General features: G+C 44.3%; 3 protein-coding genes across 13 annotated transcripts; all 3 read left to right on the forward strand.

Moving 5' to 3' along the window:
* Window positions 1-41: 41 nt before the first annotated feature.
* Window positions 42-4,335, forward strand: LOC142952767 (transmembrane protein 237A-like). The gene is made up of 14 exons (XM_076094700.1): window positions 42-231; window positions 313-348; window positions 1,175-1,203; window positions 1,309-1,322; window positions 1,399-1,470; window positions 1,627-1,755; window positions 1,870-1,963; window positions 2,089-2,246; window positions 2,323-2,455; window positions 2,547-2,738; window positions 3,149-3,222; window positions 3,310-3,397; window positions 3,475-3,596; window positions 3,694-4,335. Exons 1-14 carry the CDS (start codon window positions 211-213, stop codon window positions 3,756-3,758), a joined length of 1,227 nt encoding a protein of 408 aa, XP_075950815.1. The 5' UTR covers window positions 42-210; the 3' UTR covers window positions 3,759-4,335.
* Window positions 4,259-8,489, forward strand: cyp20a1 (cytochrome P450, family 20, subfamily A, polypeptide 1). Its single transcript, XM_076094699.1, has 13 exons — window positions 4,259-4,399; window positions 4,747-4,796; window positions 4,970-5,136; window positions 5,242-5,387; window positions 5,476-5,643; window positions 5,834-5,912; window positions 6,439-6,551; window positions 6,651-6,705; window positions 6,836-6,956; window positions 7,052-7,163; window positions 7,305-7,369; window positions 7,465-7,554; window positions 7,792-8,489. Exons 1-13 carry the CDS (start codon window positions 4,328-4,330, stop codon window positions 7,940-7,942), a joined length of 1,389 nt encoding a protein of 462 aa, XP_075950814.1. The 5' UTR covers window positions 4,259-4,327; the 3' UTR covers window positions 7,943-8,489.
* A 525-nt stretch (window positions 8,490-9,014) lies between these two features.
* On the forward strand, window positions 9,015-21,740 carry abi2b (abl-interactor 2b). 11 transcript variants are annotated; one of them, XM_076094696.1, is made up of 12 exons: window positions 9,015-9,162; window positions 11,657-11,824; window positions 11,923-12,099; window positions 12,843-12,860; window positions 13,387-13,511; window positions 14,665-14,811; window positions 15,908-16,032; window positions 16,297-16,497; window positions 17,462-17,623; window positions 18,585-18,671; window positions 19,191-19,388; window positions 19,563-21,740. In XM_076094696.1, the coding sequence occupies exons 1-12, from the start codon at window positions 9,046-9,048 to the stop codon at window positions 19,736-19,738; spliced, it is 1,701 nt and encodes a 566-aa protein (XP_075950811.1). In that variant the 5' UTR covers window positions 9,015-9,045; the 3' UTR covers window positions 19,739-21,740. The 11 variants fall into 11 exon arrangements, with proteins under 11 accessions (XP_075950811.1, XP_075950803.1, XP_075950807.1 ...); XM_076094688.1 differs by lacking the exon at window positions 18,585-18,671; XM_076094692.1 differs by lacking the exons at window positions 16,297-16,497; window positions 18,585-18,671.
* The last annotated feature ends 5,631 nt before the right edge of the window (window positions 21,741-27,371 follow it).

Raw genomic sequence — 27,371 nt, forward strand, 5'->3', positions numbered from 1 at the left:
GTCTTGTGTCCTTCGCTTAAATGCACCCGGGTAAAACCTTTCCGCTCGCAGGGCATAAACAAACCAAATGATTATAATAACTGAGTTTACTCGTTTTTAACGGCTGTAGTCGTTTAAATATACTCATCAACTAAAGATTATTTAACTGGATGAATAATTAAAGGCGCTTTTGTTGGAGAAATATATAATAATATATTATAGTATAGTAGTATGGATACGGGAGGCTCAAAGGTAACGTTAAGTTATGTTCATATATAACGATAACTTTGATTTTACATTAATATTAATATCAATTCATGTTTTTCTTTATAGAAAATGCGACCCAGGGAGCTCCCGCCGCTTCCACAGGTAACTAATTTAACTCCAGTTGTTATTAACCTCACGGTGTATGTTCAATGTTATATTCATACAAGTTGGAGAACATAGTTTTTCCGTTGATTAAACTACTAATTTCATCACGAATTTAATTTCAGATTCACTATTCTCTGTTTTACAGTCAGACAAAACAAGCAATTTCACTATTTTTATATTAAAAAACTTAATTGAGAAAGTTGGCAACAGATAATCTGATCATTAAACAAATGTTTAGGGCTCGACCTCTCTGATATATCATTAAAATCACGTCTCAACTAAAGTAATCAACCTGACATGTAGTTAAAAAGGTCCTTAGAAGTTGTGTGAGTGCATGTAGGGAGGATAAAGCAGAGTGAGCACTGTTGGTGTTTATAAGGAGGATGAACCCAGACACCACAGTCTTTATTCCAGCCACACAAGAGATAGAAAGGGTTTGCGTGGTCTGACCTCTGTCCTGAGTAATCCTCCGTCCTGGCGGATGAATGATCACAGATTTAGCTGAGGATTTAACGGGTTGTTATGTGGAGCTGCTCGCCACTCTTTACTTGATCCTTGGGTGGAATGGCCAGAAAGACGACGGTGAGGTCTTGTTTTATCTGACTGGACGCTGAACAGCTCACACAATGTTTGTGTACGTTTTAAACCTTTCCTTTGGGGTCCCTGTGTCTGAGGTCAGGTCATTTGTTAATGTGTTTATGCTTCGTTTGATTGGATTGAATTATTGTTATATACTGCTTGGAGGTACTGACAAAAAATATAAATAAATTCATGCACTTTGTAAATAAGTAAGTCCTATCGTGCTTCTCTTTTTGTCTCTTAGCGAGGACGAGCGCTTCCCACGATGCCGAGGTCGGTCAAAGTGTTTTTCTGCTGTGATTTAACGTCTTAATCTACAGAATTTACGCTGAACAGTCAAACAGTCTTTCTTTTTCTCTCTTGTGTGGAAACATGAAGTCAAGACACAGCTGGTGAGACGAATACATCTCGTGTTTTTACTGAAGCTCTTGATTCAATTTAACTTTATTTATTCATCACCTTGTACAGGAGAAGTACCAGCAATAAAACAAAAGAAGAAGAGGGTGAGAAAGGAGACGAATGGAGTCGATGATTTGAGCGGTGCGTAACGCATAAATGCATCAGTGCAGCATCTTAAGTGGTTGTGTTTGTCCCACACAAAGCTTAAACGCATCACGTTAAGAACATGTACTGCTGCAAGGGACTCATTTCAGTTGTGCTAAAGTTTCTTCGTTCCTTCTGCTGTTTCCTGTTTAGATCATGGGATGGAGATGGGAGGCCTGGGCAGCCGGAGGGAATCGGAGATTGGAGAGCAACTTACCGTTGAACCCACAACGGACGCACCGCCTCAGAGGAGGAGGAAGAAAAAGAAAGCAGCCACTATTGGTAAAGAAAAAAGTGTCCTTAAAACAGCCATTATGGCCGATCTGTGCTTTGGTAACTACGACCAGCCCAGAGGTTCAACGCGACGTTTACAGATGTGTGAATTCATGGTTTCAGATCTGGACGATGATCAGGCCGACCTGGTGAACGGAGATACAGCGGATCAGACCACTGATGGAGAAGAAGTGGTCAAAAAACCCAAAAAGAGAAGGTAAGAAAAAACAATTAGTGGAGTTATCTCATGATATGTTGTATAAAACCTCAGAAGAACTTATACTAGCATATGTACTGCAAATGGTGCATGTTTCTCTTCAACCTTTCTTCTTGTACTTTCAGGAAGTCAAAAGTTGTTGAATCGCAGCTTCCCAATGAGTTGGACGTAGAAGAGGACGACATCATCACCGACACCCCTCCTCCGATCCCCCAGCATTCCCTATTCTCGGCCCCGCCGGGTCGGAGCCAGCCGGTGGGGAAAGTCTTTGTCGAGAGGAACAGTGAGTGACGACAGAAGAAGATGTGGTCGAGCCCGTTGAGAAGATAAAGCGGTAACTCTTGTGTGTTCCCGTGCAGAGCGTTTCCAGGCTGCTGAGCGCTCAGACTGGAGGAAGACCAGCGACCAGATGGACAACATGACAGACTTCCAGCACATTCAGCCGCTCTGGAACACCAGAGACGTGTCTCTCAGAGTGCACGCAGGCTTCAGGTGAAGGAGATGTGTCTCGTACAGTGCCAGGTATGTCTGATTGTTTGGTCCCCCCTCCCTAAATGTCTGCTCTCCTTTGTATGTGGTGCAGGGTGTTCGGTCTGTATTGCCACGGCTTCCTGGCGGGCTACGCCTTGTGGAACATCGTGGTGGTGTACATATTAGCCGGGCAGCACCTGACCGCTCTGTCCAACCTGCTGGAGCACTACCACAGCCTGGCTTACCCCGCCCAGTCCCTGCTCTACATGCTGCTCGCCATCAGCACGGTGGCCGCCTTCGACAGGTAAAGCTCCCCGAGCCAGCCGATTGGTTAACCACGATCAAAAATATACAACAAGTATTTAAAGAACTTTCACTGTATTTGCCAACATGCTGATAACATGTCACCGGAGACACTTTGCTGCCTTACCTGTGTAGTTAAGTTGAGGCAACACTTTGTAATTTAAAAGCTTGCATTTTGAAAATGATTGATCCAAATATAGTGTGGAACTTTAGACGAGACATATGCATAAACAACCGACTCGAAGTCTAAAGGACTTGATATTTTTTGGATAAAGGTCCAGCGTTACACGTGGAATTGATGGAAATGTACATGCAAATAAATCAATGTTTTTAATGCAAATAAAGGTTCCAGTGAAGCTGCTGAGTAAAATGTATTTGTGTGTAAAAAGATGAACTTTTGTATATTTTCAGAGTGAACCTGGCCAAAAGCTCCACGGCTCTCCACGCGTTCATCACACTGAACCCCGTCGCTCTCGCCTCGTTCTGTGAGTGCACACTATTTATTACCACCACAGTACGCTTAAACGAGGTGTTCGGTGTCACTTCACACGCTTTGTTTATCTTCCGTTCAGTGTATTTCTCAGCATTGGTCCTCTCGCTGAGCCAGCAGATGACCAGCGATCGAATCAACCTGTATCCAGCCCTCAACACTACGTTATGGTGAGCTCGCTGGACTCATTTGATGTTTCTATCTTACTTTGAATGTGATACATGACACTCTCCTTTTTCTCCTCCAGGCCACCGGGGTTGGAGCACCAGATTCTGCACCCATGGGTGACCGTCAACCTGGTGGTGGCTCTGCTGGTGGGGCTGGCCTGGGTCTTCATCGCCACCCGACCAGAAACAGACTACACTCACGGTGAGAGAGAAGAGTCCGTGTTGAATACTGAAAATCCAGCTTGAAACATTTTTTAAAGCAAGAAACATGATTTCATTATCTTGTCCTTCCTCTTCAGAGTTCCTGGAAACCATGAAGATTGAACCTCAAAATCCAGAGGACCAATCAGAGATGACCGCCTGAGGAAAATCTCTACATCTGCTCTGACACATACTTTACAGCTTTGATGTCATTTTGCACATATTTTTGCACTGTATTTTAGGCAGTGAACTCTGAATGTATTGTAGATTACTTTTGTATTTTTGAAACGTGAATGTGCTCGTCTCTTTATAAATATTCATCCAACAAATCCAACAACACCTCTTTATTACATACTAAAGGAATGATGCGCTTATGCGCAATTTTAATTTATAAGGTGGATGTGTTCTTATCATACTTAATAGTATATTTATATCTCCTATGTATTACTCCCGTACATCGTAATTAGATACAATAATTATATGCATAATTGTAGATACGTTTTTATTGTTTTAACATCATTGATTTATGTTTACTACCTTGGAGAATCGATCTAACCCATCGATTCCTTCTGAGTTCAACTAGTTTGCTCTGCCTGCGATCCAGACCTTGTAGTCGATCACAGAGTGGCAATCCTGCTTGCACAGTTTCTGTTGACGTGGTAAAGGAGTCTTGTTATACAGATATTCATGAGCAGAAGTTTGCAAAGTCGTGCCAAATAAAAGCGAGAAGTCATGCTGGACTTTGCCATCTTTGCCGTGACGTTTGTCATCATATTGGTTGGGGCTGTGTTGTACTTGTACCCGGTAAGTCTCTGCAGAAGTTAGCGTTAAATTAGCATTTGGTACGCCAATATCCTCACAAAAGACTTCATTTATGCAAACTTTTCTCATCATTTGCATGCCGATTTTACCCCAAAACCTTAAGAATGTGCCAGATGACAATGTTGGGGTCATGCAATGCGTGACCCTGTAAGTGAGGAAGTATTGAATTAACGTGTATTTCAATGTGATTCTACTGAGTGGAACACGAACCAACCTGTCAGAGAAGACAGGAGATGTGCGTGCATGCCTGTGTAGGAAGTACACTACATTGTCTTGTCCATTTTGTGAAAAATGTAGAAATAAATTAAATCTCTAATCATTTTTTTCAGTCATCCAGAAGGGCCTCTGGCATCCCAGGTCTCAATCCTACAGATGAGAAGTAAGTTGTCATCTTCACCTCTGACCTAACAATTATATCAAAACAAATGAAATGGTAGGATGACTGTCCTTCAACATGAAGCATGGTTAATGCATGTGATTGATTGTAACCGTTTTCCAGATGTGCAGCACATCATTGGCGATTACATAATACTCAAATCATTGCTCTCTCAGGGATGGGAACCTGCAGGACATCGTGAACAGAGGCAGTCTGCACGAGTTCCTCGTCAGTCTGCATCAGCGGTTTGGGTCCGTGGCGTCGTTCTGGTTCGGCGGACGGCCGGTGGTCAGCCTGGGCTCTGTGCACCAGCTACGGCAACACATCAACCCCAACCACACCAGTACGTGCACCAGCGTTTACCATGCTGCCTTGATTCTACTGGTGCCAAACTGAATGGAGGCATGTCTGTGTCGTAGACAGAAATAAACACTTTTTCTCTTCTTAGCTGACTCCTTTGAGACGATGCTGAAGTCTTTGCTAGGGTACCAGTCGGGAATGGGAGGCGGGGCCACTGAGACGGTAATAAGGAAAAAGGTGTACGAGAACGCCATCAACAACACGCTGAAGAGCAACTTCCCTGTTGTGCTCAAGGTTTGTATCTCTCATGAAAACATTCATCACACTACTCACTGAAATGAAGCATTCAGACGTATTTCCGAATCCTTCTTCTCATGCGTAGCTGGTGGAGGAGCTGGTGGGAAAGTGGAAGTCATTCCCGGAGTCTCAGCACACCCCGCTGTGCGCCCACCTGCTGGGTCTGGCCATGAAGACCGTCACCCAGCTGGCTCTGGGCGAGAGCTTCGGAGACGACTCTACGGTCCTTTCCTTCCGCAAGAACCACGACGCGGTGAGAGAACACCCCCTACCTTCAGGTCTTTTTCTCTCCCCCTGTGGGTGTCAAAATCTTCTACAATCACTGTCTTCTTACATGTGTGTTGAGTTCAATGGGAATTAGAAATACTCCAGTAACCTGGCCTGCTTACGTTCTGCTGAAACGGGTCACTTGATCTTGTTTTTCTGTTCTTCCAACTCACCAGATCTGGTCAGAAATTGGAAAAGGCTACTTGGACGGCTCCCTGGAGAAGAGCTCCAGCAGAAAAGGACATTATGAGAAGGGTGAGGGAGGTTTGCATCATGATGTAATATAGGTTGAATTGTTGAACTACCGTCTGTCATTTTTTGAGTCTAGTGACTCTGGTTCTGGTCTTGGATCTCCTGCACCTGCTGTGTGTTAACATGTGGGAGCAGCGTTGGGCTTCATTGTGGTTTCAGCTGTGGAGAAACAGGAGGAAGAGTTTGCAGAGGCTCAGACGTGATCCCTTTGTGTTTGTGGCGCAGCACGACAGACGGCTCGAAACCGAGTCTGAGAGCAGATAAAGACTGTGCTGTGCATAACCAACTCTTTCAGTATCATTAACTTGAACAGTGAACACTGTTTAGCTGGACTTTTATTGATTTATCTGCCCGGGACAACTGTTGCTGGGACTTGGTACTTGCTGGAGTTCATTCTGGAAGCTGCCTGAAGGGCTGCAAAGCGAGATGCATGATTGAAATGCTCTCTTTTTAACTTGAGTGTCAGTCAGCTGTGTGTTCATGCCAAAAATGTGAAAAAGTAACTGATTGACTGTTTTTTTTTGTTCAGCTCTGTCAGAGATGGAGTCCATGCTGCTGTCAGTGGCGAAGGAGAGGAAAGCGCAGAGGAAGCCGACGGCGTTTGTAGACGCTCTGCTTCAGTCCAGCCTCACAGAACGACAGGTGAATACTGATGAAGTCACCAAGTTCAAACGGCAACTGAAAGATTGCCACGGTTCCCAAAAAAAAGCAGTAAAATTATTTATTTTCTGTTTGTTTGAGATCATGGAGGACTGTATGGTTTTCACTCTGGCCGGATGCGTCATCGCTGCCAACTGTAAGTGACAACAATCAAACCATCATGTCCATAAATACGTTATGTGTTCTAGAACAAGAAATCAAACCCCAAAATGCTCCTTTGTTCATGAATCCCCGAGGCTTGAATGTTAAATGTTGTGTTTCGACAGTGTGTATCTGGGCACTTTACTTCCTGTCCACCTCGGAGGAAGTTCAAGACAAACTGTACAAAGAGCTGGAGGAGGTTTTGGGTTCAGACCCAGTTTCTTTGGACAAAATCCCTCAGCTCAGGTAAGAACTTTGGACCAGGTGTTACGTCTAATACATGAAATGTAAAATCTCGGCGTTCGATAAGATTCATCTTTTCACATTTCTGCCTTGGAAAGATACTGCCAGCAGGTCCTCAACGAGACGGTGAGGACCGCTAAGCTGACCCCCGTCGCGGCTCGGCTTCAGGGAGTGGAGGGCAAAGTGGATCAACACGTCATCCCCAAAGAGGTATCTGGTTTCCTGCTGTCTGCGGCTCTGTGGCTCTGTGTCTGGTTATGTCTCTGCAGCTCCTCTCCAGAGAAGCCTTGAGAAGAGTAACAAGAAGTATGCTGGTGATCAAGAAAGTTCTTTTTTCTTTACATATTTCAGACTTTGGTCATCTACGCTTTGGGAGTGGTCCTGCAGGATTCTGACACCTGGAGCGCCCCATACAGGTCCACTTTGCATACACACTTTTGAGTCTATCTTTCAGGTTTAAAATATTGATTTGTCCGATTTCTGATAAGCGGATTCCTGTGACATCCCTCAGGTTTGATCCAGATCGATTTGAGGAGGAATCAGTCGGGAGGAGCTTCTGTCTGCTCGGGTTCTCAGGGAATCAAACCTGCCCAGAGCTCAGGTGAAGACTGACATTAAAACATCTGTATTCCTCTGAGCATAGACTGAGCTAATGATGAGAGCATTGACAGTGAAAAGAAGTGATACCGAAGCTGTAAAAAGAAGCTAATTTGACTTTGATCGTTCTGTTTTGGGGGCTAGAGTCGGATCAACGGATCAGGATTGTCTCTCCGTGTTTGGATGTCCTGCGTACTTCAATGATATGTTAACAATCGATGATATTTGGTCTCTCTGACAGGTTCGCTTACACGGTCGCTACTGTGCTGCTCAGCACGTTGGTGCGCCAGCTGAAGCTTCACCCGTTGAAGGGACAGGTCATGGAGGTCCGATCTGAGCTGGTGTCCACACCGAAGGACGAAACCTGGATCACCGTCAGCAGAAGAAGCTAATCTTTAAAAAACCTCTGCAGGAAGAAGAGCTGACGAGTATCTAGAGAACAATTTATCTTAAAGGAACTACCAGCTAATTATTTCTTGACTGCCAGAGAATTAATTTCTCTCAATAACTCCTGTCTTTTTTTAACATTATGGTAGATGACACTTTCTGGAATTAAACTCTTAATTTGCTTTGTTCTTAGATGCTTTTCCCTAACCTGGTAGATTGTTTTTTATGTACACAGCACTCCAGTTGTCTTCTTGGTGTGTTTTACTTACAATAATCTGAGGCCTTCAGCACGTTGTCTGTTCACAGGTCAGATTTGCACTTGTTAAAATCTGTTCACGTCGGGGAAACGTTGCGGTTTCATACTCTACGATGTAGAGAAAAACAACTTGTGCTGCCAAATGTTTTTCTATAATTCCTGATGCATACCTTGAGTCAAAATCCCCAATAACAGGGGCTTGTTTGTCCATTTATATGGTCCATGTGGCATTTAGACATTTCATTCCTTTTTACACACTGTCACATCTCACATATTATTAAATATGTTTGAGGATTTGTTGAGTTTTTGTGTCATACTTTTCATTTTATTTGCCCTAACCAGCAAGTTTCCGACATCAAATATAGAATTTTTAATTTGTATCAGCGGGGAATAGGAGCGCCGCTCCTCCTAAATCCGGTTTCAGCCTGCAGATGCAAATTTTTAATTGACTTAATTATTTCAGACGCCCTTTTATCAGCTAGTACGTGTGCTTCTGAAGGGCCCTTGGGCAAGACTGTTTCCTCACATGAGCCACGCCTACTGCTCTGTAACCGAGTCTGTGGAGAGGGAATGATAAAAGAAGGGAGATAAACGGTTTTATTACAAGTATTTAATTCCCTGAGAAAGTATAATGAAAACTGATAAAAAATGTGACTGCATTTAATCTTTTTTGCAAACCACATATTCACAAAAGCAAGAGTCCACTATAAAGCATTTCTGTTTTAAACATTATTAATTTCTCCACTAGTTGCTGGAGGGACTCCTGCAGTACCGCTTCCGGCCGCGGTGGCGCAAGAGAGGCGCTCCACACACACACACACACACACACAACGCTCCGCTAAAGATGTGAAAATGGCGGAGCTACAAATGCTTCTGGAAGAGGAGATTCCAGCTGGACGAACCGCACTACTAGACAGTTTTACTAATTTGGAAAGAGTCGCGGAATACTGCGAGAGCAACTATGTCCAGGTAGGCTGAAGAAAAGATGGTGTTAGTCGTGTTTTTTTCTCACGGTTGTCACGGTTGGACCGATGCTAGGCTAGCTGTAGCTAACGCTGCCGATGTGATGCAGCGGTGTTAGCTAAGCTAGCTAGCCTAGCATCGGCTAAAGCAAAAACAACCCCCTGTCAAGGCATTTCAATTAATAATTCGCCTTTTTGCTGCCACCTTAATGTAAAGAGGTTTTATATGAAACACAGACTTGCTTTTAACGTTACAGCTCCATAAAACACGGGATTTATGGCTTTTTAACCCATTATAAATGCCCCATTTAAAGCCTGCATTGCTATGATTCCTCAGCTTCATTCATACATTGCTCTTCAGGTTGGAAAAGCCAGTGTGATGTTGCATTTTCTGTGCAAGATGTGATGCATTTGCGTGTGTTTTGGGTGTAATCAATCCCATTCAGATGCTTTTGGCTTTGTAGTATTCTGCAGGTGGGAGCAATTTTTGCAGCAGGAGCTTCGTCTCTTCCCATCACTTCTCAGGCCTGTTGCCACAGGGGATGAAATGTGGGAGCACAGTGTTGGCAGCGAGAGGTTTTGACAAGGTGTGATACTGAAGTGTGACATGTTGTACAGGGCTGATCAGGTCTGACAGGTTGGATGTTGGCAGCTAGCATTAGTCATGTTGGATTGTTGAAGCTGGTTTTCATAATCTTGACACAAAAAACGAGTTTTTCTGCAGCTCTTTGACTCTTCCAGGTGTTTTTCACATGTTACAGGTGTGCAAACTCAAATTCCACCTTTTTATTGTCACAGTGAAGTATTAGTCTGGTGCTTAGTGCTTTCCAGGAGTTATATTTTGTTCCCAGAGTTACTTTCAATAACCACCTGAGGAGTAAGGATGGCTAGTTTCATTCAGATGTGAGGTGTGTTTGCAGAGCGTTTGTGAGAAAAGGTGTCAGATTCAGAGCCTTTACAGACTATTTTCAACCACTCTGAGTAAGAAATATGTGGATGGATTTCTTCCCAAGATTTTAATGTATTTTGGATTACAGAAAACCCTTTTTCAGCTAGTAAATACAGAACAATTGTTTGATTTCTCCTCATTTTAAACATCTTATATGTAGGTAAATACTTCCACGTAGTATTTTCTTAATACATGATCATTTTTATAATAGGGATGCATCGATATGATCCGCTAGATCAATATCAGGGCCACTACTGACCTTATTAAGAGGGTCAGCCACATGTGACCGATCAATATTAAATACTGTTCATCCACGAGCTGTAATTCAGGTCCCAGAAATACGAAGTACGTCACCAACCAGGCTGTTGGAGGGTGACTTTTACGTTATCTTTACCCACTAACCTCACTCATATGTACAATATCTCTGTGGCCAGTAGCTTGCTGGTCCATGCATCCATCTTCTCCTTCCAAAGATGCTATCACCGGTCTATTAGCGAGTGTGCCCAGTACATCAAGAATGTCTCTTTTCTGCAACGCAGGCTGCAGTTTCACTCCTGACTTTTGCCACATAACCTGTTTGTCTTCATGATCCAGACGTGCTGCACCCTCCACACTCCTTTAAAGGATGCTGTGCGTGTGTGCGTGTGCGTGTGTGTGTGTGTGTGTGATGATTTGTCATATTGGATTGTGAATTATCTTGCATCACATAAAAGAGAATAGACATGTCACCACTGCTGTTTCAACTAGTGAGGACGACCCTTCGCTTTATTGCGCTGCCTCTCATTATGTTTTATCTTTATTCAGGTTCATAACTATTTAATGTCACTTCAGCCCGAAATAAATCAGATTATTATGACTTAGTTTATCTTCTAAAGACACAGAAGATATTCTATATTAAACCAAAGATTGCTCTGGCCTGGAGTGTAAAGCAATCTGCTGCTGCGATGCAGTTGTATGGCTCGTTTCCACTGGTCCAAAACCAGAAGATTATCAAATCAACTATAACTTAAGACGAGCTTAAAGACCAGCCCGAAGATAGTCAGTTACCTATCGCATCAAATGCATAAATGCTGCGAATCCTCACATTTTAGAAGTGTGAACAAGCTATTTAATTGGATTTTTGCAATGCATTTATCATAAATAGATGCACTATACTTAAATGATTGAGTACTTGTAATCTGTACCTCCGCCTTGCAAGCTGCGATACATTCAGTGTCAGTAAAGAACCGTTTCCCTGCAGAAACATAAGCACATCCATCTGCCTCTTGATGCCCACGCTGCCTCAGAAGTCTGCTTCCACACTGGCTGCAGCTCCAGTAAAGTTGTCACTTAAAATGTTACTTCTTGGCACTGAAACCTTTTGATGCAGCAGTTCCCCTCATTCCTGCTGCCACAAAATGCATTCAGGGTCCGCTTTAATTGTTTAGATGCATAACTATCTGCTCCAAGGATGATTTTTACACGCGTGCAGGAGTATGGTGTCAGAAAGAGCTTGTGGTCAAATGTTGCAGGTTTAATCGCTAAATGCAAACGTTTCTTTTCTTTTATTCAGTCTCCAGACAAGGAGAGAGCGCTGGAGGAGACAAAGAACTACACTACCCAGTCTCTGGCCAGCGTAGCCTACCTGATCAACACGCTGGCCAACAATGTCCTCCAGATGCTCGACATCCAGGCCTCGCAGCTCCGTCGCATGGAGTCCTCCATCAACCACATCTCACAGGTTGGCAACTGACGCACACAAACTACAGACAAAGACTTTATTTAAACCATTCGTGTTAGTGGCAAAAATACGATTATACCCCGTCCTCTTGTTCTCAGACGGTGGACATCCACAAAGAGAAGGTGGCCCGGCGGGAGATCGGCATCCTCACCACCAACAAGAACACGTCCCGCACGCACAAGATCATCGCCCCGGCCAATCCGGAGAGGCCCGTGCGCTACATCCGCAAGCCCATCGACTACAGCATGCTCGACGACATGGGCCACGGAGTCAAGGTGGTCCTTTTGCTCTTTCCCATCTTGATTTGACTTATCTGTGTGGATGAACCACCGCTGCAGCTGGGAATGGAAAAAATAGGAAACGTACTAACTTGAAGTCTCAGTCTTTGAAAAGGAGAGTTTAGGTTGTTCTAGAGCTGGTGGTTTGTTTTTTGTACTTTTCTGTGTGAAGTACTGAGATGTTTTACCTTCTCAGGCTTTCAAAAATACTTCATATTATTGTTTGAAAATGGTCTGATTTTCCATTTCAAACTGTTTTATGTCTTAGTTGCAGAGCGATGAGAGCTTAAAGAGGGATTGATGCGGGTTATTCACGGCAGAGAATCGGATGCAACGGACTTTTAGCGGTCAAACAATCACTATTGACTTTCAGTGACGAGTAATGTAAGAAGAAAATCAATAACTTTTCAGCTTGCTGGGATATTAATGTCACCCAGGACATTCTCCCTCGTTGTAAACCTGCTAACAGCTTCCTGTACAATAATCGAGTTTTGATTTTTCTGAACAAAGAGAAGCTTGTTTTCCAGAAACTCAAATCCGTAGTTTCAACCTTCCAAACGTCTCAAAGAAGGAATTCCTCAGATTTGAACACTGAGCTATTGTTGCCTGAATCTAAGCAGCGTGGCCTTCTGTGCCCCGTGCATGCATGATTGTTTTCTCTCTTCCTTCACTCACTAATCCTCTGATTTCTTCTTCTTCTCCTTCTGCTCGCCTAATTCTGTCTTTAAAATCAACCGCAGTGGTTGCTAAGGTTTAAGGTAAGACTTTCAAAGTAAGAGCCTCTAACGAAAGAGGGTGTTTTGTGTTTGTTTTGTTTGAACTGATTAGTTTGTCATTTTGCCAATTATACTTATTTGTTTTTGTTGTTGAGAGATCGATCCCACTCTCATTTCTGCCAACATGACACTGGAGAGATTTAGCTTAGCTTAGCATAACGACTGGAAACGGAGGGAAACAGCTAGCCTGGGTCTGTTCAAAGGTTACAGAAATGCACCTTATTAAGACGTTTGTTTTGTGGATTAAACAAAGATATAACGTGTGAGTTATAGAGGCGCTAGTGTTTGGACTTTGTTCCCTTTTGACAGAGCCAGGCTAGCTGTTAGCTCCATCTTGATCACACGGCTATGAGAGTGGCATCGACATGAAAGTGAACAAATAAAATTCTCAAAGTGTCAAACAGTTCCTTCAAAGACCGGCCGATGTTGTGAAGGTCTTCATGTTCCTGTCTCTGAAGTCCTTTTGGGTTAACTGACACATTTCCACCCCCATGTTCTCCTCCTGTAGGCCAGCGGTCAGAACATGAAGGCCGGAGGAGGAGGTGGAGGAGGAGGAGGAGGTGCACTCCCTCGCACAAACCCCCCCACACAGAAGCCCCCCAGCCCGCCCATGTCAGGGAAAGGGACCCTTGGGTATGTAGCGGTGCCGCGTGTCCAGATGGAGTTGTTTGTCCGTCAGAGGACCGTAGCTGGAAACCACGAGCCCTCCAGATGGGCCCGGTTGCTCCCAGTTTCATCATCGCCTCTTTTACCTCCTTGTTTAATTACCGTCCTTTGGGTGCTTTAACATCCACTTCAGTGCCCGTTCTCAGCGCAGTGCTATTCTTTATTTAATTTCCTTTATCCGTGCTGCTGAGAGGGTCGACAGTTTGTTCTCTCCAAACTGCAATCTGACTCTTACATTATCTTTGTGTGCAAGAAACTATATCACGATGGAAAGCTTCACTTTCTTAGTAGAGTCTGACAGACAAACGAACAGCGTTTAGGGTAGAATGAAAGGTACACGAGGTTGGTATTGTGTCAGAGATCATGATCCTGAAGATGGAGATGTTCTTCATGTGACTGTTGAAGGTCTCTCTTGTTCCACAGGGTGTTAAATGTTATCTTCTTGTCACTCTTGGGACCTTCTTCAGCGGCAAAGTGCTGTTTGTGTTTCTGTGTGTCTGTCTCTTGAGCTGGTGAGTGTGTCCACACCTTCATGTTGGCCTTCAAAGGTGTGTGTGTGTGTGTCCGTCCTTTAAAGAGGCATGCCGATCCACCTCAGCTCCAACCCTCCATGAAGCCCGGTGGCTCCGAGCAGACATCTTACTTTTGATTTGTCTTCTGTTATTCAACTCCCTTTATTTATTTGTTTTTCATCATTTACTTTAAACTGAGTACATCATCAACGTGGCGCTGCTGTCGGGTTATAAAACACCTTCTATGTTTTCCATTAGCCGGTTATGAGTTCAGAGTCGTGCTCGGGGACGTTTCATTTAACGGTAGTTTGGTGATAAAGTGACTCAACCTTTACTGAACTCCTGCAATCTTACCTACACACATCTACGTTTACATAACCTTTTGGGAACAACTGATTTAATTTGTGTTTTGTAGCCGACAGCAGCGACAGTATGTCGTCCTCACGCCGCCTGTGGATCCACCAGCCCCTCCCCCCCAATGTTCACCACCTGTCATACCCCATTTTTTTAAGTTTGCACTTGTTTGTTTCTTGCTCTCCCCCCCCCCCCCCCCCCCTCCCCTACACTTCTCTATGGGTGCCCCTCCTGTCCTCCTGACCCTCTCGCAGGCGCCATTCCCCCTATAGGACGCTTGAGCCGGTGCGTCCACCCGTTGTCCCTAATGACTACGTCTCGAGCCCGACGCGCAACATGGCGCACCCCCAGCAGAGCCCTGCACGCACTGCATCCGTTAATCAGAGGAGCCGCACGTACAGGTACCCCCTTCCCCCTCCCCAGCATGCCTCTCTACACTTCTTAAAGCTCCTCCCCCTTTCTTCTTCTCCTCTCCTACACCTAAAATGCGAGCCAGCTCCTGTGAACATGCCTTTTACTCCTTTTTTTTTATTCTTCCACTTAAAGTTTGACCAACATTCACCTTTTTTAATCAAAGTTCCTTCTCCCCAGGGAGCTGGTTTACTTAGAAATCCCCCACCTGTGTGCTCTCCTCGCTGCTCCGACAGGGACAAAGAAAAGAGGGCGAGGTAGAGATTTAAAGCTGCACTAGCTCGGCTAGACACGGGTTCCTTTGGTAAAGTCCTTACAGAGGCAGCGTCGCCCCCACAGTCCTGTCAGCTCAACTCCCGAGACGAGACTCTTTCATCCAAAACCCGGGAGGTATTCATGGATGTCTGCGTCTGCCGTGAGGGAAGTCAAAGCTAAAAAAAAAAAACGCATTCAAGTTCCGTCATTGCGCCCCATCTGTTGGCCAAATGTTTTTAATATTTCTGGTCCAGAAACGCTTCCCCTGACTCTCCTCTCTTGGCACCAGGCTTTATCTGCACCGCTCCATCCACAGCTCATCTTCTTCATCTCTCTTCTGTCGTACAACACGTCTGCCTCGTGTGTCCCGATCTTTGTCTTTGTCTTGTGTCGCTACTGCATCACCGTGTCATGTGTCCTTGCTGAGGCTTCCAGCTGCTTTTTTTTTTTTAATCATTTTTTTATCACTGACATTTCAAAGGCATAGCGGCTCACACTAACGCATCGATGCTCTTGAGGGTGCCACGCTAATAATGTGAGATGTTGTTCCAGGCTCCAGGATTAGAAAGCTCAACGAGGAGTTTTACACCAATATGAGAGATCCACTGATTTTGTGTAGATTCTCACTGAGCTGCATTTAAAGTAAATGATTTGTGTTTTAGCCACAGAGGCCCAGGAACTTTACCTGTGGGACTAAAGGCGTCTGTGCATGATGCTATTTAACTCTTTCCAAAAGGATTTCTGGTGTTTTTTTAAGTGCAAAACTATGTGGCCACAGAGGTGCACGGTGTGTTTGTGGTCTGACGTCTTTGCTGCCCTACTCACCACCAGCAGTGGCAGCAGCGGAGGCAGCCACCCGAGCAGCAGCCGCAGCAGCAGCCGAGAGAACAGCGGCAGCGGCAGCGTGGGCGTGCCCATCGCGGTGCCCACCCCGGCCCCGCCCAACGCCTTCCCAGGTAACGCCTGCTTCCTGTTTCTTCCCCGAGCAGATGACTGCAGGATCTGTGTGTGTGTGTGTGTGTGTGTGTGTGTGTGAGACTAACTATCTTGACTAATATTGTTCAGTATCCAGGATTCCTGCATGCTCCAGTGTGACATTGAATGTAGGAACCCTGGATCTCCTGGAATCCTTTACTCCCTTCTCACTCTGATCTTGTCTTGACCTCCCTCACTTGTCTTTTCTCTCCCTCCTTTTTACCTCTTCAATCCCCTCGGTTCAGCCCCCGTCCCGTCCAACCCAGCTAAACCTCCCCCCAACACTGCCACCACTCCTGGACCCCCTACCACGGCCCTAGACGGCCCCCCACAGGCCCCAAACCCCCCTGTAGAGAACCCGCCTGTACCCCCACCCCCTCCCCAGCTCCCTGCCTCTGCGGCCCCCACTGGCACGGTCCCTGTTGCTTTCGGCAACCCTGCACAAGGTGAGTGTAACCCGGTGGGAGAAGCTTGCACACCCTCCATCCCGCCTCACCTGACATGCATCCTCGTGCTTGCAACACCCAGATGTGTCCTCAGCCTGGGTAGGGATGGGAGACGGTTTCGCTTGGAAAAAAGGTCTGAAATTGAGTTAAATGTTTATTTGTAATTAAGAAATCTTAGTCAGGTAATTTCCTTCTAATCTCAGTTCAAAGATTCTTTCACGCCTCATCTGTTCGGTTTGTTCCGGCTGGTCTAAAAGCTATTAAAGGAGCTCTGATGCGGACTGAAAAGAGGGTTCACGGTCTGCTTTCAGGCACAAAGCCGAATAAACATCAGCGGGGGTAGATTGAGCTTCAAGATACCTGCACACCTCGTACATTTATTTTGAAAATACAATCTTGAGTACAGAGAGGAAGGTAAACAAGATACTGTCTTTTATCTGCATTTCAAAGGAAGGCTTTCCATTTAACGTCTTTGTCACCTACCCGACCTTTTCGCCCAAACAATGAAGTGCTCAAAACGAGCTTTAAAGGGCGACGGAGAGCGTTTCTCTCCAGAATATTTATCAGAAGTCTGGATATTCTGACGGGAGTGCAACTACCTCGGGCTTTTCATTTTTACTCCACCGCTGCTCTTCATCCCTCACAGCATCTCATCCGCTGCCTGTGTGTGTGTGTGTGTGTGTGTGTGATGATGATGTATAATGCATGAGCTGTGTGTTGAAATGCTTTACAGTGAATTCTTCATTCGTGTGTATTCTGCTCTTTGTTGTTGTTGTGTGGCTGTATATGTTAATTAGCTGTTAATGTGCAGTGAATTTAGAAAATATAACGTTGATTTATTTTTGCCGTTTTGTGATGGTTTCTGCAAAGAATCACCACCGAGCTGAACTCTAAACTGTTCTGAACCAAGCCTGTGTTTTCTATGGACGTAAAACCCTGATGGACTCTCTGCTGCCCTCTGCAGGTGCTCCTCAGTTCTACAGCATGAACCGCCCGGCGCAGCCGCCGCCCCAAAACTCGCAGGTCGGAGGCTCGCTGCCGTACCGCCGACCCGCGTCCGTCACCGGTCAGCCCAACATGGCCCAGAGCCAGCTCAACGGGGGGCCGCACTTCGCCCAGAGCCAAGGTACAACTTACGATTATTATATTCACATTTATGCCAAAACAGTGAGGAAATATAAAACCATTTTTCTGTATATAGAGGTAAAACCCAAAGGTGTCGTATCAGCTCCAGTTGGTAGAGTCGAGGCTGTGAGTGAGTCCAGCGTCTCTCCCGGCCTTTAGACTTCAGCAGCAGATCACCGGAGCCTGACTCCCTCCTCGTGTTTCTGCATCTTTTATGAAAATATTTCTGTCATTTCTCATCAGCTTCATTTCCTTCACTCGACGTCAGCGGCTCTCTCTGTCGCCGCTGCTCTGATCTCTCGTCTCTCCAACTGTCTGTCTGTCACGTCTATGAGTTAAAGATATTACTGTCATTACAGAACAACAGCAAATATTCACTTTTACAAAATGTAACGGCAACAGTTTGGATCATTTTTAACATAAGTTTTATAGTTTTCTTAAATACTAAGTTTGAAGACATGGTAGATAAACATATCGTAGTTATGATCCGTTTTTCACCGTTGATGGCTAAATGCAATTTCCCAGAATGCAAAGTAGCGTCTTAAAAAATATAATAATATAAAAAGAGAGAAAAGTACGTTTTAGTCCAGATTAATTTAGAGTTAAGTGAGTAGTTCTTTTGATTATATATTAATTGTTTTATTAACTTTTCTCTCTTTTTATGTCATTTGAAATTAACGATATTTTTAAGACGCTACCTTTCGTTTTGGGACAATCTTTATTATTTCACGTTTTATAACAATCGGTAGATATATTCATATTTTCATGATCCTGTACTTTATCTTTTATGTCTGTAGGTGGATTATTGATGATGATAATAATCATAGATTTCTTTGCTAAACAGATTGTTTACCTGCCGTAATGTCATGATTAACTCGCTCCTGTTCTTCTCTTGGTTATTCTAATGTCCTCTTCCCCTTCGTCTTCCTCCATCTCTGTGTAATGATGCTGTTTAGTGATAGCAGGCCCGCTCGCGCCCCCTCCCCCCTCAATGCAGATCACCCCTCAGCTGCCTCTGATGGGCTTTGTGGCCCGGGTTCAGGAGACGAGTAAGTGGCCTTTAGCCCCTCGCTCCCCTCCTGCATGACTGCCGTTCATTTCAAGTCCCCGACAGTCAGTCAGTGATTCGGCCTTTTAGTGGAACAAGTGATGAACCTCCAACAGCAGCTGTGTCAGAGATCTGCTGCCACCACCTTAAGCTTTACGAATTATAAATGCGTGTATGTCGTAACAAATCAAGGTAGATCTTCTAAAACCTCTGGTCCCTTTGGCAGCAAATGTTGGCGTTTGATCACGTGTAAACACTTTAATATGTGTGAACAGATCATATGAAGCACGTTTGCTCATGAGCATGATCATGACCCTGATTTCCTTTTACTGCACGTTGAATCCCGTCGGTGCACGTGTAGTTGCTGTCGTGTCTCAGTGAGTATGTGAATGTCTACGTGCACCCAGCATGGACTCTTTGTTCCTCTCTCCGTGCATGAGGATGATGTCTTCGTGCTCCTTTCTTTGCTTCTGATTTGTTCTGGTTGTTTTCTTCCCGCCTGCCTGAAAACTATTTCCAGTCTCAGACGTGCCGCCTCCGCCTCCGCCCGCCGACGAGCCGGTGTTTGAGGAATCTACACCTCCTCCTCCGCCGCCGGAGGACTACGAGGACGACGAAGAGGAGGAGGAGGATGAGGAGGAGTCGGCGGTGGTGGAGTACAGTGACCCCTACGCCGAGGAGGACCCGCCCTGGGCTCCACAGACCTACATGGAGAAAGGTCTGCCTTCACTGGAACGGATCCCTCAGTCATTTCATACATTCAAAATGTAGCCTGACGTGTTTGGAAATAGGAGAAGACGTATAATCAAGGTTTAGAATGTGGAGAAACCTGCATTTGTCTCACATTTGATCTGATTTAATTCCTCTTCTTCGCCCCCTTATGTTCCCGCAGTGGTGGCCATCTACGACTACGCTCGGGACAAGGAGGACGAGCTGTCGTTCCAGGAGGGCGCCATCATCTACGTGATCAAGAAGAACGACGACGGCTGGTACGAGGGCGTGATGAACGAGACCACGGGCCTCTTCCCCGGCAACTACGTCGAGTCTATCATGCACTACGCCGACTGAACAATCCCCCCTCTGAGCGGACGAGGAAGAGGAGCGGGAGGAGCGTTTGATGGGGGAGGGGGAGGGGAGAGAGGGGAGCCAAGGGTTAACGGTCAAAGACTTTGATCAGACAGAGCATGATCACCTCCGGGCGAAGAGAGAGCAGAGAGACGGGGGAAGAAGAAGAAGCAGTTTTTTAACGAAGCTGCAACATGACAAACTGATGCCGGTCACTCTCTCGACAGGCGCCATTGTACAACAACCACTACTCTAGACATATTCTCCCCTCTAATATTTCTTTCTTTCTTTCTTTATTCGACTGAGGAGGACTGGACGGTGATGGATTTCTTGTATTTAGAGAGTTTTGTGTTACACTATGAGGCCACTACATTGATTTTTGCTTCGGTTTTCTTTGTTTTACCAATTTGCCCTTATCTTAAAGAATATTTATTTGGATTTCGTAGTGGGATAAATGGTGAGCAGGATTTAGTCGGGGTTTCCATGTCGCAGCCTTCGGAGAAAGGGCTGCAGGAGAATGCCTTCATGTGTCCATTTTCTCCTTAACACTCCACGGACAACTACTCCTCTATATATATATATATCTATATATATATATATATATATATATATAAAGTATAACGCAACAATATCCTCGGTGGGCGATAAACTGTAGTTTCCGTACTTGACAAAGTATTTGTTTAGGTACCTCAGCAGAGCGCGTGCCAAAGCTGACATTCACTAGGATAAGCACATCAAATGTCTTAAGGTGACGCGCAGAGCGAGAGAAGACGAGTGCTTTAAACCCAAGTCTCTGCTTCATTTTGAAGTTTAATAATCTGAAATATAGTCTGAGGTTTGACTCGAAGGGGCTTTGAATCCAGCCCTGGAACGCGAGAGGAAAGAGATCCTCCGTTGCACAATGACCTGGGTGTTGAAGTCCGACTTTTATTTAATTTTTGTTGACCAAGAGGTTCAGAATCTGGTTTAGCTTGCAGCGCGGCAGACTGCATGTTTCGACAAGGAGGAAAAAAAAAAAGTCTTTTCTGCTCTACTGATGATTAATGTCTTAATATTTTTAGATATGGTGTGGTTTGGTTTTTGATATTCACCCACGGCGACCACGCTGCATTTCTAAGATGCTTGTGCCATATTGAAGTGCGTGTTGCTGTTCAGAGGTTATCACTTCATTTGCAATAAATCGGCCGGAGTGGGGTGAACTCCACACCTACGCTCTTCAGTTAAATCAAAAGCACATACATTTGTAGTAAAAAGGTGTAGAAGAAGAACTAATATAAATGTGAGATGTATTATGTCCTCAAAACAGGACTTATTGGATATGAAAAGATGCCAGCTGTTGTGTTGAAATGGTTTTAACCGTCGGTCACAGGCCCCCCCCGACGCTCTAACGCCGTCGGTGTAGGCGTCGTTCGTCCTCCGTTGCGTCTCCAGTGCGCTTGGCTGTTGGGTGTCTGCGAGGGCTCAGTGCTTGTACTTATGTCAGAATCTTTATTTTCTATTAAAAAAAAAAAAAGAACAGAAATAATACCAAGTGGGTCTGTATGTGAGTCTTGCATGCCATTGTTCTCATCTGTACCGGTGTCGAGATCACCCATTGTTAAAAAGACAAGCAGCCCTGCAGCTCTGGCCGGGTACCACCAGCCTCATCCAAAGAGACTGAGGTCCGAGGAGTGACCTGTGGGGGAGGAGGGAGGGGAGGGGAGGGACACGGCTCCCCCCGGACATTAGCCGTCATTACGTCAGTGGTAAAAAAATAATGTGTTTTTGAAGCTGCTAGTGAATCCTGCGGACAAAGACCCCCAGCGGCCCCGAGGCGACGACACTAAAACAAATCCAACGAGGCGCCGGTCTGCAGGATTCACAGCTCCCTGGAGTCACAGACGTCCCTCGGGACGTCGCGTTCAACAGTCCATAATGCCATTGTGTTGCACAGTTAAAGTTGAATTGCAGAAGTATCATATTTGTAAAATCATGAGAACAAAGACAATAAAATTATTAAGATTTATTGGTGCTTGGTTCTTGTTTTTTATGTTTAGCTTATTGGACGGCAGCTCTCTGGGCAATATTAGCCCATAAGAATAGAATCTGTGCACCTGGAAATGCTCACATAAATTATTTAATATGCAAATGATGCCGCTCCTGAGACTAAGAAGTTGTTGCAACAAATTAACCGGAAAATACAGATTTCTTTTAAGTGTTCGGTGTTTCATTAAATGGGTTGTAGAGGCCTAAAGAGGTCAAACTATCGAGTGTTTCACTATTTTAAAACGATTAAAGAAAAGTCAGAAATACATCATGAAGCAGAAATCATGTTTTTATTGTCAGTTATCGCACAACCTTTATTCAGCTTTACTTGCTCTCTGCTGAGTTGGCACTATATCGATGAACTTGTGTATGTTTTGGGTTATCACACGACCACAAATCTAAAATATGCTGTATGCACAATACACACAAGTACAGCATAGTACAGTAACACTAATGCATGACTAGTTGTGGTTGTTTGGCTGTTGAGTAATGATGGAATTTCCTTTTAATATTTAAATTTCTGTCACATATAATCGTTTAATGTCGTTCCTTCTTTGTCCACCAGAGGGCATCATAACACTAACAGTTAAAGCAGCTGTGTTTTAATGTGACTACTACATGGACTGTGTAAAGATGGACGACACATTGAGTATTGTAGATAATGATGTTTTGAATGTACAGTCTTTACCTTCATTAGTGAATCCTGATTTTAATTTTAATTTGATTATTATGATTGTTATTGTTTGTGATGCTGAAAGTCTTTTCTCCTGACTCTGTGTGCACGAGGTTTGTTTTAGGTTGAACTGTGAAGCTGTGTCCTAAAGCAATACTACATACTACTTCAGTACACTGTGTACTTGTAGCAGTTAGTATACAAGAACTTCCACATGTGTAACGGCTTTACACTAACATGAAGTGATACCATATGGACGTTTCTGGAGCTGTTTCACTGCAATTTATCAGCTCCTCTACTTCCTTTGTGGGAGAATATTGTCCATCAGCAGCACTTAAAGGTTTACCAGTGTGAATAGTAAAACTAGATGAGCTTCACGTGTTAATATCAGCTCATGAGTATATTTTAAATATCACTTTTACTGCTCATTGAAAGAACTCTGGGTCAGATGTCGAGGCGGCTCTCATGTCGTCCCAGCTCGGTTTATAACGAGACAAACGTGAAACCACACCTGACGGACAGGTGCTCCATTGTCACAGCGTCACTCAATACACTATCATATAACAGCATGGCTCGTCTCTGACGCCTTTCCTCACTCACAGTAGTAAGATAGTATCTGTTCACAGTGGTGCACTCTGAAATCTCCCATGTCTGTTCTCACGTCTTTAAACTTAGTCTAAAGATTAGGCCTGAACCATTGCCTCACCTGAAGTGAGCCCCCTGAGTCCAAATCTAGTTAAAAGATAGATTCAGTGAGGTGATAGTGTGCTAAAATGGTGCATAGCCCCAAAATAAATATGTGTTTTCAGTCGAGCTAGCGGCATGGCTCTTGGGAACTCCCTGAGGGTGTAAACTGGAACCTTTGGAGACATATGTACAGTATTTAACACCCAAAATGTAACCTTTAGTTTGAAGATTAAAGGATAAAAAAGAGCATCCCTGGATAACAAATCCTGGTGTAAAGCAAAGTGTTGCATCTCACAGGTTAAACATGATGGATCAGGATGTTTGTGAGCTGGTGGAATATTTGACTTCACCTGTTAAAGAGACACAGAGCACATTATTCTTCTTCTCAACAGCTCTCATATTGTGTCCCGCTCAGACAGAGGTGACAGTGTTGCACTCATTTACAACATAAGTGCTACCTTTTGAGATGACTCGTCCTGAGCGTTGACAGCTGAGAGCAAAGAGGGAAGACGGATGGAATTTAAATTTGAAGCATGCGAGTGTGTGGACACATGCCCCCCCGAGAACACAGCCGATGGCGAAAAGTGGATTTATCTTTGCGTGTGCTCACAGGATTAACAGTGAAATGGGCAGCCGGGGATCCGGACCACCACAGGGAGAGATGTGTCAGAGGGATTTTCCTATTCAGTCGTATGGTTCAGGAGTTGGGGAGGACATGTTCTGACAAACCCTGTTACGCTTTCCTTCTGCCTGCTGAGCTGTGGGAAAAAAACAAAGCAGCTTCTTGCCTGTTTTTGTCGGGGAATCCTTATGAATAAAACTCAAACTTTTGCTTGATTCCGTGCAGAAATGTGCAGCTTTCTCTATTAAAAAGGTGGATTTGTGTGTGTTCTGTGTGGAGATTTGGTGTTGGAGCGTCTGTCATCATGAGAAGCCTTTCTCTCTTTAAGGAATGCAGTGTTCAGTCCACAGACAGGTGCCACACTGAAGGCCAACATGTCTGAACACATGGAAGACTTACATCAGCCCGAGTCTACGATGCAGATGCTCTCACTGTCGCTGGTATAAAGGCTGGTTGGACTTCTCATGTGGTAAAGCTTCTGTTTTAGATCACGTTAGAGGATCTCATGAGTGGATTTACTGATATAAAGCCCACAAACTCAGTAGCCTTGGCTGGTTTTCTCCAGTGACAATTCCAATAAAGTTTATTCAAACTATGGGTCTTCATCCACACAGTGTCTGCTCCGTTTGATTTAAGTACGATTATTGATACCAAGCTGTAAAAAAACTGAACTTTGTTTTTTATTAAAGTCTCTTCAAGGTGGAGCTCATTGTTATGACTCAAATGTTAAATATTAAAAGAAAAGCCTTTTGAAACCGTCTTTATGTGATTGTAAAACAACTGGAAGTGTTAACATCTGTATCTACAAGAGGTAAGTTCAGCTTTCAGTCTCCGTTAATTTAAACACAGTCAGAGTCTTAATTCTCGGGCTTTAATTGTCTGAATAAAAGCAGTCATGTCCCATGTCTCCCTCTCTACTGCGCATGCGCTAACGAGGTCACAGCTCATGCAGGTGTTTGGTGTTAGGCTGATTACACCTGGTGGGTCATTGGGGGGTTAAAACGCACCTAAATGTATTAAAGCACCATTTTTTCAGCTCAAGCGAGCAGACTAAACTTTTCTATGTGTGTCAGCTGCCACTCTGCTGCTCACTGATTGGACACAGTGAGTTCAACAGCCATGTGCAGCCTGAGGGGAAGTTTAGTGAAAATTCATAAAGTCATTTGAAATGTGAAGCCTCGAGGCTCAACTGTGAGCTAATTGATGGCAGTCCTGCTAGAATATAGGTTTCAAGATAAAATCGTTTTCTTTATCATTGGTATGAATATAATCAATTTAATTAGTGCTGACATAGGAATTTATACACTTACTGTATATTTCAATTTTTACTTATATTATGCTGCTTCTCCAGAGTTTTTAGCATTCAAAACAGGCACAATAGTCCTTTTTAATCAAATTAAATGAACTTTAAATCGTCTAATATTGCTTTCAGTGTGAATACAAACCCCCAAATAATAAATTATATAATACTAATAAAGCAATAATCCATATAGACTATTTATTTGCCATTTATTACCATTTCGACCTTGTTGCTGCAGAAACTGTTCCTCAGTAGAGCTTTTACTTTGAAAACAACTCGCAGGAAGTTCCCTCCAGCTTTGGCACCGAGCTCATCCGCACGCTGCGCTGCGCTGCTGTGCGTAAAGGTGCACCCAGCCTCCAGGTAGTCAGGAGGTCGGTGAGCGTGATTTGTTTTTCCTCACTAGCTGCAGAAAGTGTCCGCTGGAGATGAGCGCAACTCCGAGTCTCTGAAAGGATTACAATTGTTTTTTTTAAGAAACAGTTGAAGGATGCGTCGATGCGGCAGGTGGTCGTTATTGACCCTGCAGACCTGCGTCCTCCTGCTGGTGGCGGTCCCACAGATAACGTCTCAGCGCAGAAGTGAGTGGAAGCTGCATTGTTCAGTTACTCTGTTGTTCTTTTGCACGTTTGTGAACATCTATTAACTGTTTTAAAGAAAATGTTGCTGCAAAGCTTCTGCAAGTTCGGTATCTTTTAAAGTAGCGTCTGGTTTTAAATTGTCTCTACAGCGCATCTCATCTCAGACAACCCTCATACTGTTCTTATTTCATTTAAATTCATGACATATTCATTCACTTCTGCTGAGTTCCTCTGAATAATGAGCTGTCTGTGTGCTGACACATGATCTCAAAGCTCAGGTTCCTTCACGCTGGAATGAGGCTGTGGTTGATGTGAATGTCTGGACTTGTCAATAGAGAGTTATGAAGCTCAACGCATCTCCTGCTGTACCTCACTGTCTCTAGCTGCTTGTGGGCATTTATTGTTTTATATGCTGCATTTGTCCGGTTTCCTCATTAAGCTTGTTTGCTTTAGCACCATTTTGTACAGAAGACATTATGAGACAATGGGCTCCTTGACACAGACCCCCCCCCCCCCCACATCTGAGCAAGTCTGCCCGATTGAAAGAGACACAAAACGAGTACACGCTTTGTCTCTTTGGTCCTTTTACACCTTGTGGTTGCATTGTGTCTCTTGGTAGGTGTGTTGAGTCTCTTTGTAGACATTTGATTGACTTTTCACTTGAACAGAGGATCTGGTCCAGGAACCCCCTGACCCCTCGAGGCCCTGCGGTTGGCCCAGATATCCATCCCTGATATTGTGCTTGTGTGCGTGCTGGTGTTTTATTACTAACTTTACAGATCATCACTTCTTAATTAATATAATATATTAATATTTAGGTGTAGAGTATAGAATTAAAGATCAGTGCTTGGAGGAATGTTACTTGTGAAGGTGCTTTTCAGTGTGTTGTAGTGCAGAACAGTTCTGTGTGTGTGTGTGTGTGTGTGTGTGTGTGTGTGTGTGTGTGTGTGTGTGTGTGTGTGTGTGTGTGTGTGTGTGTGTGTGTGTGTGTGTGTGTGTGTGTGTGTGTGTGGTGGTATTTTGCGGTTTGTTCAGATTTTCCCTTCTTCAGGGCTCGTTGTCGGTACGCATTTCATCCTCATCGCTAAATGTTACCTGGGTGTGGTTTCCCTCCTCTGTGGGCTACACACACACACACACACACACACACACACACACACACTCGACACAAAACCCACAAACATTGTGCTGACATTCAAGCCCACACATTCATGTAGAGACACATGCTGAAACCCTCCGACAGACTTCACACAAGAATTCAGGCTTGTGCATTGTTTGTAAGGCGTTGATGTAAAGATCTGCTCTCAGACACGAAAAGCTCTCGGTGATGAAAGTAATTCTGTTGCTCTTGTTGCACTTTTCTTATTTCTGAATGACATGACACAAAGATATTTGCTGAGCAGATGAAGAAACTTATCCCTCAGATTTTAGTGTCAGATTGTCAGAATTGAAGTCGTTTTGCACAGAGAGAAGTCCATCTTATTCCAGTTTGTCCGTTTTGTCAGTTGACACCAACAGTGGCGCTCCAGAAGCCCATTTTGCAGGAGTTTTGCACATTGACATTGTTTCTAAAATTGAGGTAAAGCAATCGTTACTTCATATGAAAGCAGCTGGTTTGAAAGGTCTTCTGGGAAATGTAGGAAATGAATAACAGTATAAAAGGATGAATTGGATTATGGGAAAGTGACTCCACCAAATAAGGAAAACTCCTGTCACACATTGAGCATCATTAACTGATAATTTACTGC

The sequence above is a fragment of the Anarhichas minor genome, unplaced genomic scaffold (genome assembly GCF_050575085.1).
Source record: "Anarhichas minor isolate MPS153535 unplaced genomic scaffold, ASM5057508v1 ptg000018l, whole genome shotgun sequence".
Lineage (NCBI taxonomy): Eukaryota > Metazoa > Chordata > Actinopteri > Perciformes > Anarhichadidae > Anarhichas > Anarhichas minor.

What these genes read in the sequence shown, in the direction of transcription:
- LOC142952767 (XM_076094700.1), top strand. Translation starts at nt 211, where the DNA reads ATGGATACGGGAGGCTCAAAG. An exon ending in TGGAGTCGATGATTTGAGCG is followed by an intron (nt 1,471 to 1,626) that starts GTGCGTAACGCA and finishes TTTCCTGTTTAG; the next exon opens with ATCATGGGATGGAGATGGGA. An exon ending in ACGGTGGCCGCCTTCGACAG is followed by an intron (nt 2,739 to 3,148) that starts GTAAAGCTCCCC and finishes GTATATTTTCAG; the next exon opens with AGTGAACCTGGCCAAAAGCT.
- cyp20a1 (XM_076094699.1), top strand. Translation starts at nt 4,328, where the DNA reads ATGCTGGACTTTGCCATCTTTGCCGTGACGTTTGTCATCATATTGGTT. An exon ending in ACTTCCCTGTTGTGCTCAAG is followed by an intron (nt 5,388 to 5,475) that starts GTTTGTATCTCT and finishes TCTCATGCGTAG; the next exon opens with CTGGTGGAGGAGCTGGTGGG. An exon ending in TCCGCAAGAACCACGACGCG is followed by an intron (nt 5,644 to 5,833) that starts GTGAGAGAACAC and finishes CCAACTCACCAG; the next exon opens with ATCTGGTCAGAAATTGGAAA.
- abi2b (XM_076094696.1), top strand. Translation starts at nt 9,046, where the DNA reads ATGGCGGAGCTACAAATGCTTCTGGAAGAGGAGATTCCAGCTGGACGA. An exon ending in GCGAGAGCAACTATGTCCAG is followed by an intron (nt 9,163 to 11,656) that starts GTAGGCTGAAGA and finishes TCTTTTATTCAG; the next exon opens with TCTCCAGACAAGGAGAGAGC. An exon ending in GCACTTCGCCCAGAGCCAAG is followed by an intron (nt 17,624 to 18,584) that starts GTACAACTTACG and finishes GTTTAGTGATAG; the next exon opens with CAGGCCCGCTCGCGCCCCCT.